We start from the raw sequence: 16,800 nt of genomic DNA on the forward strand, positions 1-16,800 counted from the left end.
GAGGTCCCAGGGCCCGGTCAGCCTCTGCTCTGACCCTGAGGCTTCCTCCAGCCCATCCCCGTCATGCCCCAGTATGGTTCAGGCTGCTCCGGGAACCTATACGGTGTCTCTGCCTAAATTAGAAAAAGACGCCCCTTTCTCAAGGTATGTTACTTCCCTCTGTTGGGAAATTGTCATAATATACTAACAAGACACTTGTCTTCCATCTGTCATAAAATTATCCTAGTAAATATACACATTGCCCATCTCTGGCATCAACAGAGTTGTAAGAACGTGAACAAATTTCAAACAAATCAAGGCATCTACAGTATGAATGGCACGCCTGTAGATGGTTTGCTCTTGTGCAGTACACAACATGAGCTACTGGATGTGGCGGCCCCATCCAATAGCCTTCCTCTCTTGACAGCTGCAGCAGCAGCAGACCCGGCTGATGAAGATCAACCATGACCTCCGGCACCGCGTCACAGTGGTGGAGGCCCAGGGGAAGGCCCTGATCGAACAGAAGGTAGAACTGGAGGCAGATCTGCAAACCAAGGAGCAGGAGATGGGCAGCCTGCGGGCGGAGCTCGGGAAGCTGAGAGAGAAGCTGCAGGGCGAGCTCAGCCAGAACGGAGAGGAGGAGCCTGTGGTGAGTGGGAGGCTGGCTCGAGGGGGCCAGGCTGCCTTGCTGTTTCCCCATTACACCTGAGAGAAATGGGAGGCCGAGGGAGGGCCAGCTGCTGGCTAGAAGACACACAGCTGGGCAGAGGCAGGGCTGAGCCTGGGACCCAGGACTCCCAGCATTCTAGCCCAGGGTGTCCAGCTCGGTGGTGGTTACTGGGCATCTGCCATTCATTCATTCATTTCTTCAAATAATTATTGACTGTGTTGCAGGCATGGGGGATAAAATAGAGAACTGGTTCCTGTCCACATGGAGCTTACAGCCAGTATGGGAGACAGACATTAGTCAAATAATCACATAATATACCATGTGACCCAGCAATTCCAATTCTAGGCATATGCACAAGAAAACTTAAAATATATGACCACAGGGCTTCCCTGGTGGCGCAGTGGTTGAGAGTCTGCCTGCCGATGCAGGGGACACGGGTTCGTGCCCTGGTCCGGGAGGATCCCACACGCTGCGGAGCAGCTGGGCCCGTGAGCCATGGCCGCTGAGCCTGCGCGTCCGGAGCCTGTGCTCCGCAGCGGGAGAGGCCACAACAGTGAGAGGCCTGCTACCGCAAAAAAAAAAAAAAAAAAAAAAAAAAAAAAAAAAAAATATATATATATATATATATATATATATGACCACATAAAAACTTGTACACAAACTTTCATAGCAACACTATTCCCAACAGCCAAAAGGTGGAAACAATCTACGTGTCCATCAGCTGATGAATGGATAAACAAAATATGATCTATGCATACAGTGGAACATTATTCAGCCATAAAAAGGAATGGAATACTGAGACATGCTATAATTTGCATGAACCTCAAAAACATGCTAAGTGAAGGTAGCCAGACACAAAAGCCCCCATACCGTATGAGTCCATTTATTTGAAATGTCCAGAATAGACCAATCCATAGAGACAGAAAGCAGATTTGTGGTTGCAGGGACTGGGGAAAGGGGAGGATGGGGAGTGACTTCTAGTGGGTACGGGGTTTCTTTCAGGGTGATGGAAATGGTCTGGAATTAGATGGTGATGATGGTTGTGCAGCTCTGAATGTACTAAAAATCTCTGAATTTCTTTAATTTTTTTTAACTTTTATTTATTTTTTGGCTGCGTTGCGTCTTCATTGCTATACACGGGCTTTCTCTAGTTGTGGCGAGCGGGGGCTACCCTTCGTTGCGGTGCGTGGGCTTCTCATTGCGATGGCGTCTCTTGTTGCAGAGCACGGGCTCTAGGCATGCAGGCTTCAGTAGATGTGGCACGTGGGCTCAGTAGTTGCAGCACGCGGGCTCTAGAGCACAAGCTCAGTAGATGTGGTACACGGGCTTAGTTGCTCCGTGGCATGTGTGGTCTTCCCGGACCAGGGCTCGAACCCGTGTCACCTACATTGGCAGGTGGATTCTTAATCACTGCGCCACCAGGGAAGTCCCTCTCTGAATTTTATACTTTAAAAGAGTGGATCTTGGGAATTCCCTGGTGGTCCAGTGGTTAGGACTTCATGCTTCTACTGCAGGGGGCATGGGTTCGATCCCTGGTTGGGGAACTAAGATCCCACAAGCTGCGTGGCACGTCCAATTAAAAAAAAAAAAAAAAAGAATGGATCTTATGGTAAGTGAATTATATCTAGATTTTTTTTAAAAAAGGTGATTCATGCTAAAGGAGAGGGATGATGCCAGAAGTTCCCATAACTGAGGGAGGGTCTGGAGTGCATAACTAACTGTGTGGACTCTAGAGCTAGTCTGCCTTGGTTCCTTACTGACTCTGTGTCTTTGGATAAATTATTTAGCCTCTTTGCACCTCAGTTTTCTCATCTCTAAAATGGGAATACTAATAACAATACTTACCCCAAGATTGGTGTTATGAGAATTAAATGAGTTAGTTCATTTAAAGTGTTAGCTGTTGTCATTATTACCATGATAGTCTGGGGGAGTCAAAAAGGCTTCCTCAAGGAGGTGATCAAAAGAATGAGTGAAGGGCTTCCCTGGTGGCGCAGTGGTTGAGAGTCCGCCTGCCGATGCAGGGGACGCAGGTTCGTGCCCCAGTCCGGGAAGATCCCACATGCCGCGGAGTGGCTGGGCCCGTGAGCCATGCCGCTGAGCCTGTGTGTCCGGAGCCTGTGCTTCCGCAACGGGGGAGGCCACAACAGTGAGAGGCCTGCATACAGCAAAAAAAAAAAGAATGAGTGAAAGTAAACTAGGTGAAGCGGGGTGGGGGTGGGTGGCATGTGCAAAGGCCCTGAGGCAGGAGAAATTGCAGTGCAGTCAGGAAAGTATAAGAAGGCAAGGGTGCCTGTTGTGCAAGCTGACGATGAGGGAGAGGGTCTGAATAAGGTCAGAGAGGTCGGCAGGGGCCAGTGCTGCAGGCCAGGTAAGCTGCAGAGAGAAGTCTGCTTTTTTATCTGCAGGCACTGTGCTGAGTGCTGTGGAGGTTCAAGCAGCTTACAGCCCAGTGCAGGAGACAGACTTGGAGACCAGCAGCCACACTTAAGGTGGAAGGGGGTTGTCTTAGTGGTAAGAGGTTGTCTTAGTCTGGGTTCCCTTGAAGCAGAGCTTGAGAAAAGGACTCTGGGCAGGAGGTTAATTTGTGAGGTGATCCCAAAGACCAGAGAAGTGAGGGAAGGAGGAAAAGGGAATTTCAGGGTGTGTCACTGAGGTCACAGTGGGAGCTCAGTCCCGCTGGGACCTCTGAGAAGCACCATAGAACAACACCTCCCGGAACTGTCTTTCTGGAGAAGAAAGGCTTAGAACAGTTATCCACAAATGCCTGTCCCCAGTTAGCTAAGAGTGGCCCCCGGGGGTGTCACCTCCCCAACACTCCTGGGCAGAGCTTGTGAAGCGGATACTGGAGCAAAAATGGAAAGACATACAGTGTGCGCTTGAGGTGGGCCCCTGTCCACATGGATGGAACTGCACCACAGCTGCAGCAAAATTCAGGTGGGCCCAGGATGTGACACGGGGCACCAGAGGCGTCTCCCACGTAGATGTGCCCCCAGAATGCGCCAGGAACACAGAGATAGTGCGGTTAATCCTGTGGGGGTGGCGTGGAGTTTCACGGACCAGCTCTTGCTTCAGCTGGATGTCAGTGATAATAATGCTAAGATTTTGACAGGTAGGTGTAGAAGATGGATGTGCCGTTTCAGAAGAGTATAATGAACCGTCACAGGAAAGCTCAGCGCTTGCCACTTGTTCCAACAAATATTTATTGACTGTTGCTGGTTTGCAGGCACTGTGCTGGTCTCTTGGGTTACAGGTGGGGGGAGGTTAGACAGAGGAGCTTACCAGCAGGTTGGCTCTAGTCCCAGCACAGTCATTAAGTATGTTGTGGATTCAGGCCATACACTTCTAGGTTCTTGGAAGGACAAGAACCTCCAGGTTACAGATGGGAGGTAAGGGAGAGAAGTCTTAAAAGGGAGAGGTTAGAGTCTGCTTTTGGCTAAAAGTGACAGAAGCCTAAGTTAAAATGGTTTAAGGATTTTTTTTTAAAGGAATTTTTGGCTGAATAACTAAAAGCTTTGAGTTAATGATGGCTTCAGGTATAGCTGGTTCCAGGAGCCCAAATGATGCTGTCAGGAATTTGTTTCAGACCTTTTCTCAGCTTTGCTTTCCTCTGTGTTTTTGTCATTGTCAAGCAGCCTCTTGCCATATCGTGGCCCCTGGTACTCAACCAGCTTTGCAACCCCAGCAGAAAGAAATTGCTTCTTTCCCAGATTCTCAGCGAGAGTCTCAGGGAGCCTCTCGTTAGCCCACCACTGAATCAGTCTTTGTGGTCTGAGGTTGGAATATGCATGTCGTCCATTCCTGAGCCACATGGAGATGGTACCCATCTAAGCCACACTCACAGAGAGTGGGAAAGGGAAGTTTCTCCAGAGGAAAATCGCAATGACTCAGCCCAAAGATGTGTGGGAACGGATACAGGCCAATTGGAGACAACAGATGATAATCGTCAGTGCCAGAGCGTCGGGGCTGAGAATGCCACACACAAAAAACGCTGAGCAGTGAGGGATGTGGATTCTTTCACAGGGTTTCTGCAGGAGAGTGACAGGATCAGCTCTGAGCTTATGGAGGACAGTTTGAACAAGCAGCTGGTGGCAGACGTGTGTGTCGGGAACCTTTTGCAGTAGTCCCGGCAAGAGAGGTGAGGGCTGGACCATAGCAGGGGGATGGAGAGGAGGAGCCAGGGGGAGAAGCTTGGGGCCGTCACACACACCCCCCAGCCTGCCCTGGGTACCCCTTCCAACCTCCTGAGCCCCACGAGAGCTCAGGCCTGTCTCCGGCTGGGCAGGTGGGGCCTGGTCCAAACCTGGGTCCTGAGGACATCACCCCAGCCACAAGACTCTGAGCCCCGCTCCAGGTCTCTTTAGGACAAGGACATTTCACACCTCCATGGCACGGCTGCCAGTCGGTTGCAGTTTCCTTTCTGGCACGGTGGGGGTGGGACAGAAACAGTGGAGTAAAATCCAGTAGCAGTTATGACTAACCCACTGAGCTTCTCTGCAGCGTCTGTTCCCAAACCCAGGGCGTCTTTGCGGGGTTTGACGGCATCCCTTGGAGCTGAGTGGCGTTCAGGATGCTTGTCACTCAAACAGGGAAACCGCAGGTAGTGGTGGCTTCATCACCTGCTGCCGTGTGACCTGGGGCCTGTCCATCTCTTTGATGGTCAGTTTCCTATCTGACAAGTGAGGGACATGAACTTGACTTGATTCAGTCGGTCTAAAAGTTAGTGTGGCAGGGATAGAGAGGGCCGTGGGATCAGAGGACACAGTGAATTCTGAGTGGAGAGGAGAGGACAGTGCAGGTCTTCAGGGCCTTGAGATGGTCTTGTGGGACGGGTAGGATGTCCAGGGGTAGAATGTGGGGCAAGCCATTCCAGGCAGGACGAACAGCATGATCCAGGCTAGAGAACGTGCAGGGTGTGGCTGGGGTTGTGGTTAGTCCTGGCACCAGGTTGGTGAGGGAAGGTGGGAGCTATGGAGGGGTCCAGAGCCGGGGAGGAATCCATTCTTATCATTGCCTCTTGATTCATATGATTCTTTCTGAGATGCATCACTGTCATTTCAGTGTGATCTCCAGTAGGCAAGACTCTTTATATATTTTTATAACATATTTATTGAGGTGGAATTTATTGAGATGTAATTCACAGACTGTACAACCATTTAAAGTGTACAAGTCAGTGTTTTTTTGTTTGGTTTTCATTTTGTTTAGTTTCTTCATTTTTTGGCCACGCCGCATGGCCTGTGGGATCTCAGTTCCCTGACCAGGGATCGAACCCGCGCCCCCTGCATTAGAAGGGTGGAATCTTAACCACTGGACCACCAGGGAAGTCCCCAAGTCAGTGCTTTTTAGTATATTCACTATATTGTGAGATTGTCACTACTATCTAGAACTTTTCCATCACCCCAGAAAGCTATGCCGTACACATTAGCACTCACTCCCCATCTCTGTCTCCCCCCAGCCCCTCGAAACCACTAATCTACTTTCCGTCTCTATGGATTTGCCTCTTTTGGACATTTCAAAAATGTCCAGGGCTTCCCTGGTGGCGCAGTGGTTGAGAGTCCGCCTGCCGATGCAGGGGATACGGGTTCATGCCGCGGTCTGGGAGGATCCCATATGCCACGGAGCGGCTGGGCCCGTGAGCCGTGGCCGCTGAGCCTGCGCGTCCAGAGCCTGTGCTCCGCAACGGGAGAGGCCACAACAGTGAGAGGCCCGCGTACCGCAAAAAAAAAAAAAAAAAAGTCCAAAAATGTCCAAAATGGAAATGGAATCATACAACATGTGATCCTGACTGCCTTCTCACTCAGCATGTTTTCTAGTTCATCCAGCTCCTCATATTTTAACTGATGGTTTTCCTGCCTTTGACAGTTAGACATATAAACCCTTAAGAAAATGAGGTTGGCTTCCTGTCTAAGGGACTTTATATAAAATCAATAAGAAAACTGTAAAGTTAACAGTACCTCCTTGATGTCACTGTCTCTGCCTTACAAGTTCTGATTTCTTAGTAAGTTAGGGTTTTTTCTTTTTTAAGTGTACAGGGAAAGCAGATAGGGTCCTGATGGCTGGCCTGTGAAACAGCGTTTTCAGGCTGAGTTCATTCGCAGTAGCCTGGAGCTACCAAGGGTGACCAGAGCACAGTCATTCCCCATTGCCGGCCCAGGGGCTGCTCAGAAGTATGTTCAGTGGCCTTCAAGAGCACAGGAAGTGGCCTTGCTGTGCCCAGGCAGTGGGGAGTGTGCCCAGGAGGCCAGGCCTCAGGATGGAGAGCCCTGGTGGAGGGTGTCGCCTCCCTCCACCAATGACGAGGCCCCATTGCTTGTCAGCCGGTCTCTGGGGCCTCCCTAGGGAGCACCTGGGGCCTCGGGCACCTCTCTCAAGCTGTGCCCGGAGATCCTCAGGGGACCAGCAGACAATCGGTGATAACCCGAGCCACCTCCGTGGTCCCTCGTGGAATAAGCCTAGAAGGCTCGCTGCTGATTAGCCCGATTGCCATGTTGGGAAGAGCCTTCGCTGTGTCTCTTGAGGACTGGGCTGCGTCAGTGCCTGTGTTGGTCTCCAGAAGAGCTGGAGCCCCAAGCTTACCCTCTTCTGCACTTCCAGGCAATGGTCCCAGAAGTCAGGACTTGTTTTGCAAACCTGTCTGGGAATCCCCCAAGCTATAAGGGAATCAGGTTGCTCCTCTGATAAAAGAGCTGTCCCTGGGACTTCCCTGGCGGTCCAGTGGTTAAGACTCCACGCTTCCACTGCAGGGGGCACGGGTTCAGTTCCTGGTCAAGGAACTAAGATCCCACAAGCCGCTTGGCACGGCCAAAAAAAAGAAAAAAGCTGTCCAGAGGAAAAGAACTCAGGTTCTAAGGAAGCCCTTTGATGTCCTGGGTGATGACAACCCATGGGAACTGCTGTGCCTTGAAAGCCTGTGTTCATAGGAATTTCCAGATGTCAGGGTGGGAAGGGCCCTTAGAAATATTATTGGGTTTTTTTGTTTTTTTGGTCCACGCTGCACGGCATGTGGGATCTTAGTTCCCTGACCAGGGATCGAACCTGCGACCCCTGCATTGGCAGCATGGAGTCTTAACCACTGGACCACCAGGGAAGTCCTTATTGGGTTTTTGAGGGCTAGATGGGGAAACGAGGGCCCAGGGAGGAGCAAGCAGCTTGCCCAGTGTCCCGTTGGAAAGTGAGGGGCGTGTGGACCCGTCAGCCGGCCCTTCCCAGAGAGGCCGAAAGTCAGGGGACTTGCCCAGTGAATGTTAGGGCTTGAGTTGTTTGGGGAGGGAGGGGCTGGAGGGAGTGTGTGAGCCTGAGATTAGAGTCTGAAGCCACCAGCACCTATGGAGTCCACAGGCAGGGAAGGGCAGTGGGCAGCCATAGAAGTAGCATGTAAAAGGGAGCAGCTGCTATGCAGTTACCAGCCCAGTGCTGCCATGTGGACCCAGTGTGACCCAGTCTTCCAATTTTTTTCCCAAAAGGAAGCCCCAAACCCAAACTTCAGTGTGAAATCTCCTGATGTAAAACCATTGGCAACTAATTCAAAAGAGTTTTAGAACACAGTGAAGGCCAAACAAAATGGGGGAGGGGCCCCCGCCGGGGTGGGCCCAGAGTTCTTGGTGAACTCCTACACATTCGTCAAGACCCCATGCACAGAGACCACATCTGCAGTAACGTCTTCCATGATCCTTCTCGGAGCCTGATGTCCTTGTACCTCTTTAATTATATTACCTTGTAAATTTGTGTGTATCTTTCCTCCACCACCAACTGTCCTATTCGTCTCATTAGCTCAGTGACCAGCAGGCACAAAGTTGATGCCCAGTAATGTTAAGTAAATACTAGACGTCCGGGCTTCCCTGGTGGCGCAGTGGTTGAGAGTCCGCCTGCCGATGCAGGGGACACGGGTTCGTGCCCCGGTCCGGGAAGATCCCACATGCCGCGGAGTGGCTGGGCCCGTGAGCCATGGCCGCTGAGCCTGCACGTCCGGGGCCTGTGCTCCGCAACGGGAGAGGCCGCAACAGTGAGAGGCCCGCGTACCGCAAAAAAAAAAAAAAAAAAAAATACTAGACATCCGAGGATGCTCTGTGATTAACCTGGGCAGAGGAAGACAAGGGAACTGGCATTAGTGAGCGCCTGCTGTATACTAGGCATTTGCACTACGGAGCTTGGGTAGGGGGTACCATCTGAATGTGTGGCCATCAGGTGGTCCGAGGAGCAGCCCCCAAGGGTCTGCAGAGGGAGTCAAACACTGAAGATGTACCCTGAGGACACAGCCCCCCGAAGGTGTGGCATCAGCAGACGCCTTAGAGTGCCTTCTCAGGAACTTAAATCCTCCACCATTTCCTCCCCAAGTTCGTGGGTGGGAAGAGGCCCCACTCTGATGCCCAGCCGGTCTGAGGGGGCGGCGTGTGTCAGGTTTCAGTTTCCTGCTGCCATGAGGCGCCTCCCCTGCTGCCTGCTGCTCAGCTGCTGACCTGCGGGGTGGCTCTTCTGTCACCTGATCTGCCCTGGTGGGAGGTGTCTCCTTTCAAGTGTCCTTTCCCAGAACAGCACGTCCCTGACTCTGCCAGGACGTGAGGCCTCTCAGCTCTGCCTTCTGGAGTCCTTCAGCATCCTGGACCATCTAGGTGGGAGTCCCTTTCTCCTTTTGCTTCTGTAGGACTTTTTTTGGGGGGGGTGGGGGCGGGGGGCAGTTCTGTATTTCAGTCCCTCCTTCCCCTGTTCCAGAGCTTTCCCACTGTTGTCCTAAGCTTTTGTCCACTCCTTCTAGACGATCACGAGACATTGGCAGCTCAAGGGTGTCAGGAATTGTACACGGCCTGGAGAGTGGGGGCCACCTGCAGATTTGGCCAGCTGACTTGGAAAGCTTGCCAAAACTTCCCTGCTATCAAAAAAGAAAAAAATGTTGGCAAGGATGTGGAGAATGTCAAACCCCTCCTACACCGCTAGCAAGAATGTAAGATGGGGTGGCCACTGTGGGAAGCAGGCAGTTCCTCCAAAAGTTAAACATAGAGTCACCATATGACCCCCCAGTTCCACTCCTAGGTGTATACCCCAGAGAACTGAAAACAGGTGTTCAAACAAATCTTCATACACAGATGTTCATAGTAGCATTGTTCCCAATAGCCAAAAGCTGGAAACAACCCAGATGTCCATCAGTGGATAAAAGGATAAATAAAATGTCTCTTCACACAGTGGAATATTATTCAGCCATGAAGAGGAATGAAGCACTGACACAGGCCACAATGTGGATGAACCTTGAAAACATGATGCTGAGTGAAAGAAGCCAGACACAAAAAGCCACATATCATATGATTCCATTTCTAGGAAATGTCCAGAAAAGGCAGATCCATAGAGGTGGAAAGCAGATGGTGGTTGCCAGGGGCTGGGGGTGGGGAGGCGTGGATGGGGAGTGACTGCTAATGGGTGTGGAGTTTCCTCTGGAAAATGTTTTGGAACTAGGTAGCGGTGGTAGTTGCACAGCACTGTGAATGTCCTAAGCACCACCCACCGCATTGCGCATTTTAAAATGGAAATTTTATGTCAAGTGAATTTTATCAGAAAGTTTTTTTTAAAAAAAGCTCCTTGCTGTGGAAGAGGGCAGGGAGGATGGGATTTGGATGTGGAGCAGGTGATTTAACAGGCTAGGATCCATCTGTGTGACCTGTGTGGAAAAGAAAGAAATGCCCTGCATGTGAACATTGGCTGGGATGTTACCCACCCCCCCACCCCAACCAGGGCTTCCACCAAACTCCAGTGAGAAGAGGCTCACAGCCACTGGGGAGGGGCAGGCTTGACCAGAAGGCCAGTAACAAATAGGAAACTGTATATGACTTAATATCGAATGAAAAGGAATAGAGAATTGCGCATTGGCTCTGATTCCAACAACTTTGGCCAAATTAGCACTGCACTTGGCTAGAACATGAGTCAAGAACATGGGAAAGGGAAAGCAGGCAGATTGAAGAGGGTGGCAACACTGGGGAGGCCGCGGGCTCTTCTCCTCAGACACCTTTTCATGTCATTTGTAATAAAACCCTGGGTCAGGTGGGGAGGCGCCAGGACTGCGGGTCTGGCTTTTGAGAAGGCAAACAATGCGCAGGTGGCCGCTGGCTTTGGCCTCCCGAGGGACGCTGACGGCACAGAACATGAGCAGAGGCCACCCTCGAGTTCTTAAAATAGCGTTCTCAGCAAGCTGCTCAGGCCCTGGGAGGGTGGGAAATGCGGGCTCTGGCAGGATGCGGAGTGGGTGCTGGTGGCGGCGGCCAGGAATTCATGAGCAGCATCTCTGCCCTCCTCCAGATGGAGCTGGGCGGAGATGGGTGTGTCTCCGAGGCAGAGAAGGCGGCCATGGATCTCAAGGACCCCAACCGCCCCCGGTTCACGCTGCAGGAACTGCGGGACGTGCTGCACGAGAGGAACGAGCTCAAGTCCAAAGTGTTTTTGTTGCAGGAGGAGCTGGCATACTATAAGAGGTGAGTGCCCCTGGGAGCTCCCAGGCTGGCTCCTTTCTGCGGTTGTACAGAGTCTGGGGACAAATTCACACCTGGAAGACAAGGGTTGCACCGTCTCTGGCCTGAAGCACACACATACCAACTCATGATTCCTTTCTGAAACTCTTGGGCTCAGGTGCATTCCTGTTAGAAAAGAATACTACATATACTGTATTACCTCATTACCTTACACTACCAGCGAGTTCTGGGGCAGCTCTCCCAACGTCAAACACGTGAATATTTTTGCAGCAAAAGATACGAACATTCCTACTAAATTGGATAAATAAAGACTATAAACAGCCTCACGAGATTTCATTTCAGGTTTTGCCACCAAGTGAATGACCAAAATTAAAAGAAAACAAAACAAAAAATTTTGGTTTTTAGAGCCTTTTGGATTTTGGAATTAGAGATAAGAGATGGTGGAGCGATAGAGCCTAATATTTGATCATTTAGTCCATCCGTGGCCAGTGAACTCCTTGTACATATTAGAGCCACACTGTCTGATACACTAGCCACTGGCCACTTGTGGCTATTTAAATTTAAATGAGTTAAACTTAAGTAAAATGTAAAATTCAGTTCCTCAGTTGCACTCGGCACATTTCAGGTGTTCCATTGACACTTGTGGCTAGTGGCCACTGTACTGAACAATGAAGATATAGAATATTTCCATCCTCGAGGAAAGTTCTGTGGACAGCACTGCCCCTGACTTAGAGCACCGTCTAATACCATTCCACCTCACACTTGTTCAGCTTTGTACACACTACCCTTCTATTGGTTCCTCAAAACACACCATGCTTGGTTCTACCTCAGGACCTTTGCACATGCTGCTCCTGCAGCTGGGAAAACATTCCCCTTGGTTCTTCCCATGGTTGGCTCCTGGTCATTCGGGGTTCGGGTCAGATGTCACCTCCTGAGAGAGGCCTTCCTTCTCCATCAACACCCCTCCAAAGGAGCGCTCTGTCCTAGTCACTGTCTATCACTTTACCCAGCTTTACTTCCTTCATGGCTCTTTTCACCGTCTCACATTATCCTGTTTATGAACATGCTTGTTTTATTGTCTGTTTCCGCATTAGACTGCAACAACATGAGACCAGAAACCTTATTTGTCTTGTTCATGACTAAGTTCCCTGCACTTAGGATGCAGCTTAGCTCAGAGTAGACGCACAACAACTACCTGTTGAATGGAAAGCTGGAAGGAAGGCCAGATGCACCAGATGTGGTCCCTGCCCCAGGAGGGAAGATAAGACATCAGAGAAAATACAGTGCCACACATTTTTATTGAAAACCCACTGTGGGTCTGCCACATAAGGAAGTTTTATGACAGTGTGTGCACTGGCTGTTCAAAGAAGAGAGAAATCACTTCTGGCTTGGGAATGGGGCAGAAATCAGGAAGGCTTCCTGGAGGAGGTGGCATTTGAACTGGGCCTTCCCTAAAGGATAGGGGGGTACGTTTCAGGTATGGGAGATGTTGTGGGTGGCATATTCCAGGCAGAATAAACCACAAAGGTGTGGAGACAAGGAAGCATTTGGCAAGAACAGAAAATAGGAAGCCATTCTTTTCGGCTAGAATCTCCAAAGTAAACTTAAAATAGAGATGTGGGTACCTTCCTGAAATTTCTCACGTGTGACCAACTGGGCCAAAGGGCCTGCAGGCACCTGTGTCTGTTGCCTCCAGGACTGATCCCTCCTCTTAACTGGCCATTCCAGAGGCCAGCCCCCGAGGCAGAGAGCCTGTGGGGCAAAGGCCACCATTGCTGTCCTCCTGGGTCCCTTATTTTCACTACCCTGAAAAAGTACATGCCCTCCCAGGCCATCAGAGAGAATATTCCAGCTCTCATGGAATTTTTGACTCTTATCTCACACCTCTCAACTCCTTCCAGTGAAGAAATAGAAGAGGAAAATCGAATACCCCAACCTCCACCCGTCACCCACCCGAGAATGTCCCCCCAGCCGGAGTCTGGGATCAAGCGACTGTAAGTGCTGCGCTCCCGGCGTCCGGGGCTGCTCGCTCGCGGCTGAGCTGGCGGTTCACACGGCCTCTCACTTCTCCTGGGCACCTGCTCCAGGGCTGGGCTTGTTACTAACCACCTCCCGCGGGGCCTGGCCCTTGATTGCAGAGTCACCTCTGTACATTGAAGTCTGAGTTCCTCCTTGGGGGGCGTCCCTGGGCAGAGAGGTTTGGGGAAGACCAAGGGGGTGGGAAAGGGCTGGGGCCTGGGCTTGCTTGAATGTGTCAGGCGGGGCATGTCTTTGAGGACAGCAAATACTGCATGGTGAGAAAGGTTCACACATCTTAAGGCCTTGAAACCCCAGCTCCGAGGTGTCCGAATGGCCATGGGTCCACCCCATATATACTTTACTGTGATGACTTCACCTATCCATCTGTCTCTCCATTAAGTATTCATTGGTGCATAATACATGCAGCGCTGGGCCCTGGTGGCTGTGGGGGACACACAAGAGAAAGAGCGGCCTAGTCCTTGCCCTCAACTAGACTTAAAGCTACTTCGGAGTCCTTGCATCAAAAGACTCCTTTGAGATTTGAATGAGAGTTTGCAGACCCTTTCGGCGGCGGCAGGGGTGTGTGTGAGGGTGGAGTCATACAGTCTTACAGTTTTAGGTTCGTTGACCCCTGTAGCCCTTCAGATAAAGGGTTAAAGCTCTGGTCTAGTTAGCTAATATCTAGTAAGAACCTACTATGTGCTAATATCTAGTAAGATCCTACTGTGTGCTAATATCTACTAAGAACCTGTCTGCCGGGTACCGTTCCTGCAGATAATGGCACTGAGTCCTCACCATAGCCCTGTGAGGTGAGGGCACTGTCATCCCCATTTTACAGTTAAGGAAACTGAGGCACTGAAGTCAATCACCTGCCTGGGGTCATACAGCTAATAAGAGGCAGAGCCAGGGTTCGAACCCAGGCAGCCTGGCCCAGAGCCCACGTTTCAAACTCTGCAGGAGGGCCTTCTGCTCCCAGTTGTCTTGTGGCCTCATTTTGTCCCCTGAGAGGGTCTTCCTGACTCTCAGCCTTGCACCTTCTTACAGAAGAGGCTTCGGTTCTTACCCCCAAACCCTGGTAGAAGCTTTGTGAAGGCGAGTGGCATGGGTTGGAAAGCCAACTGGGGTGTGTGGGGAGAGGAATTGGGGTGTTACTCGGATGCCTCAACCTTTTTTTTTTTTTTTTTTGCGTTATGCGGGCCTCTCACTGCTGTGGCCTCTCCCGTTGAGCACAGGCTCCCGACGCGCAGGCTCAGCGGCCATGGCTCATGGGCCCAGCCTCTCTGCGGCATGTGGAATCTTCCCGGACCGGGGCACGAACCCGTGTCCCCTGCATCGGCAGGTGGACTCTCAACCACTGCGCCACCAGGGAAGCCTCGCCTCAACCTTTAAATTCCACTTTTGTTTGGAAATTCTTGGCTAGTTCTTATCCTGTGAGTTGATGTAATCCTCGGTGTTGGGGGATAGGAAGGGAACGCAAAATGTGTGTAACTGCTGGACCTTCTGCTCTTAGAAAGGGGTAACTTGTTCAGATGCCGAGCCTTGAGATAGGCTAGCCGCCCTCTGGAGTGTGTGGATTAACACGCGGCTCCTTTCCAAGCCTCTCCTGCCAGCTTCACGTTGCTTGTTTGCTTGGCTCTTGGTCAAGCAGATCCGCTGGATTTGGGAGGGGGTGTGGTCCCCAGTTCTGGTTAGGGATAAATATTTCCTGGGGGTGAAGCTTGGAACCAGATAGGCTTCCTCTGGATCCCAACACCACGTTGGCCACGTATTAGTTTGTAAACTCCCACTGGCACTTGAAACGCAACTCAAAGTAATTTAAAGAAAGAAAAACTGTTGGCCAAGCAGCTAGAGATTTTCCGGTCATCCTGGCTTCAGGCTCAGCTGGACCCAGGTCTTGTTCTCAGGGATCTGCCTGGTTCCTTCCGCCTCTACCTGTTTTCCTTTCTTGGGCTGTATTCTTGGGCGTGCTGTCCCCTCAGGGTGGCAGTATGGTCGCCATCAGCTCAGGCTTCTGCTTTCTTGTCTGAAACTCCGGTGGGAGGAGAGAATCTCCCACAGAAGTCACAGAATTGAGTCTACTTGGCTCTGACTGGGTCACATGACCACCCCACAGGGCAGTGCATCCATACGTCTGGGCTGGGTCTCATTCTCACGCCTGAAACTTAGAGTAGCTTTAACTCCATCCAGTTCCCATGGACAGGGATTTGGGGAAGGACAGACCCCAAGCAAGATCAGTTTGCTGAGCAGCGGAAGTAACCGGCGTCCACTGTAGCCTCATCCTGGGGGAGAGGGAGCCCTTTGATCTCAATTCTGTGATGTACTCGGTATCCTTGGTTAGGGTTTCCCATCCAGTGCTTGCTAAGAAATGGGACTGACTTCGCTTAGAGCCTGATCTGTCCACCAGCCCCACTTGCAGGTAAGGATGAGCAGAAGTGATCTTAAATGCTTTGGGTTAAAACCTGGGGAAATTGAGAAAAAGTTCATGAGCCCACACAGTTCCTCCCTTAGCTAAGGGAGGGGTGAGACCAAGAGACCAGCATCTATCTTCTTCTTTCAGCAGTTCCTTCCCTTTAACAATCAGACCTTTCTCGCTTCTCTGCTCCAAGTGTGCTGCATTTACAGCATCTCCGGCACTGTAATTCCAAGTCATATGTAATTCTAAGACTTCCTTCTGAAGCGGGGATGTTCTGACTTTCTCGTTTTCCACTCCAGCCCCCTTTCTCTAAAACAGGTACTTAAGAGTTGGTTTTTGCAAATCTCAAACTGGGTAAAATCCAGAGGAAAGGGCTTCCCTGGTGGCGCAGTGGTTGAGAGTCCGCCTGCCGATGCAGGGGACACGGGTTCATGCCCCGGTCCGGGAGGATCCCACATGCCACGGAGCAGCTGGGCCCATGAGCCATGGCCGCTGAGCCTGCGCGTCCGGAGCCTGTGCTCTGCAACAGGAGAGGCCACAACAGTGAGAGGCCGCGTACCGCAAAAAAAAAAAAAAAAAAAAATCCAGAGGAAAGTTGTCAGAATTAACCAACAGTGTTTTTCCCACTAGTTCTTCTACCCACACACGAGTAGGCTATGGTGTCTGGTCCTCTTTTCCAGATTGTTCCAGAAAGGACCCTGTGGCCCTGTTCTCAAACCCTTCTCCCCTTCAGTTTGGCCTCTGGTTGCTCAGCAAGACCTGGGGCTCTGAGCCCAGCAGGAGAAGCAGATGGAATCTGGGAGTCAGAGACAGAGAGGGAGAGAGAATTCAGAATCTCTCGTCCACGGGGTGCAGGTGGCCAGTCCCATGGCTGCCCCGGCCTTGTAGGGGATAAGTGGAAGATCCAAATGGCACAAAAGGCTTTTGACCAGCCCAGACAGGACACTGGTCACTTTGTCCACCTCAGCCACTGACCGGAATCTGCATCAATATGGCCAGGAGCTCAGAGCCTGGGGCAGGGATGGATCTTCCCTGGGGACCGGGGCAAAGGAATGACAGTTCTTAAGACGGTTCCATGCCTGTCTCCCTCGCCATCCTTCACTCTCGGGCACCCCTCTGGGTCTGTCTGGTCCCTTTGTCCTTGCTTTTGTGAAGTATGAGTCACACAGCCTCTTTAGTGCAGCTCACAGCTGTTCTCCAGCTCAGCTTCTCGCCCTCGACCACTTTTCCCCACCCTCCAAGTAAGTAAGCAGTAACTACCATGGAGGTTC

At 51.2% G+C, this 16,800-nt stretch overlaps 1 protein-coding gene across 2 annotated transcripts in view; it reads left to right on the forward strand.

Moving 5' to 3' along the window:
• RILPL1 (Rab interacting lysosomal protein like 1) overlaps positions 1-16,800 on the forward strand; it is a 40,154-nt gene that overhangs the window by 17,705 nt on the left and 5,649 nt on the right. For both annotated transcript variants that reach the window (XM_060118457.1, XM_060118456.1), the window contains exons 4-6: positions 407-628; positions 10,928-11,100; positions 12,999-13,091. In XM_060118457.1, the coding sequence (XP_059974440.1) occupies positions 407-628; positions 10,928-11,100; positions 12,999-13,091 (488 nt within the window). The remainder of the gene's footprint in view (positions 1-406; positions 629-10,927; positions 11,101-12,998; positions 13,092-16,800) is intronic.

Source organism: Mesoplodon densirostris, chromosome 15 (genome assembly GCF_025265405.1).
Source record: "Mesoplodon densirostris isolate mMesDen1 chromosome 15, mMesDen1 primary haplotype, whole genome shotgun sequence".
Classification (NCBI taxonomy): domain Eukaryota; kingdom Metazoa; phylum Chordata; class Mammalia; order Artiodactyla; family Ziphiidae; genus Mesoplodon; species Mesoplodon densirostris.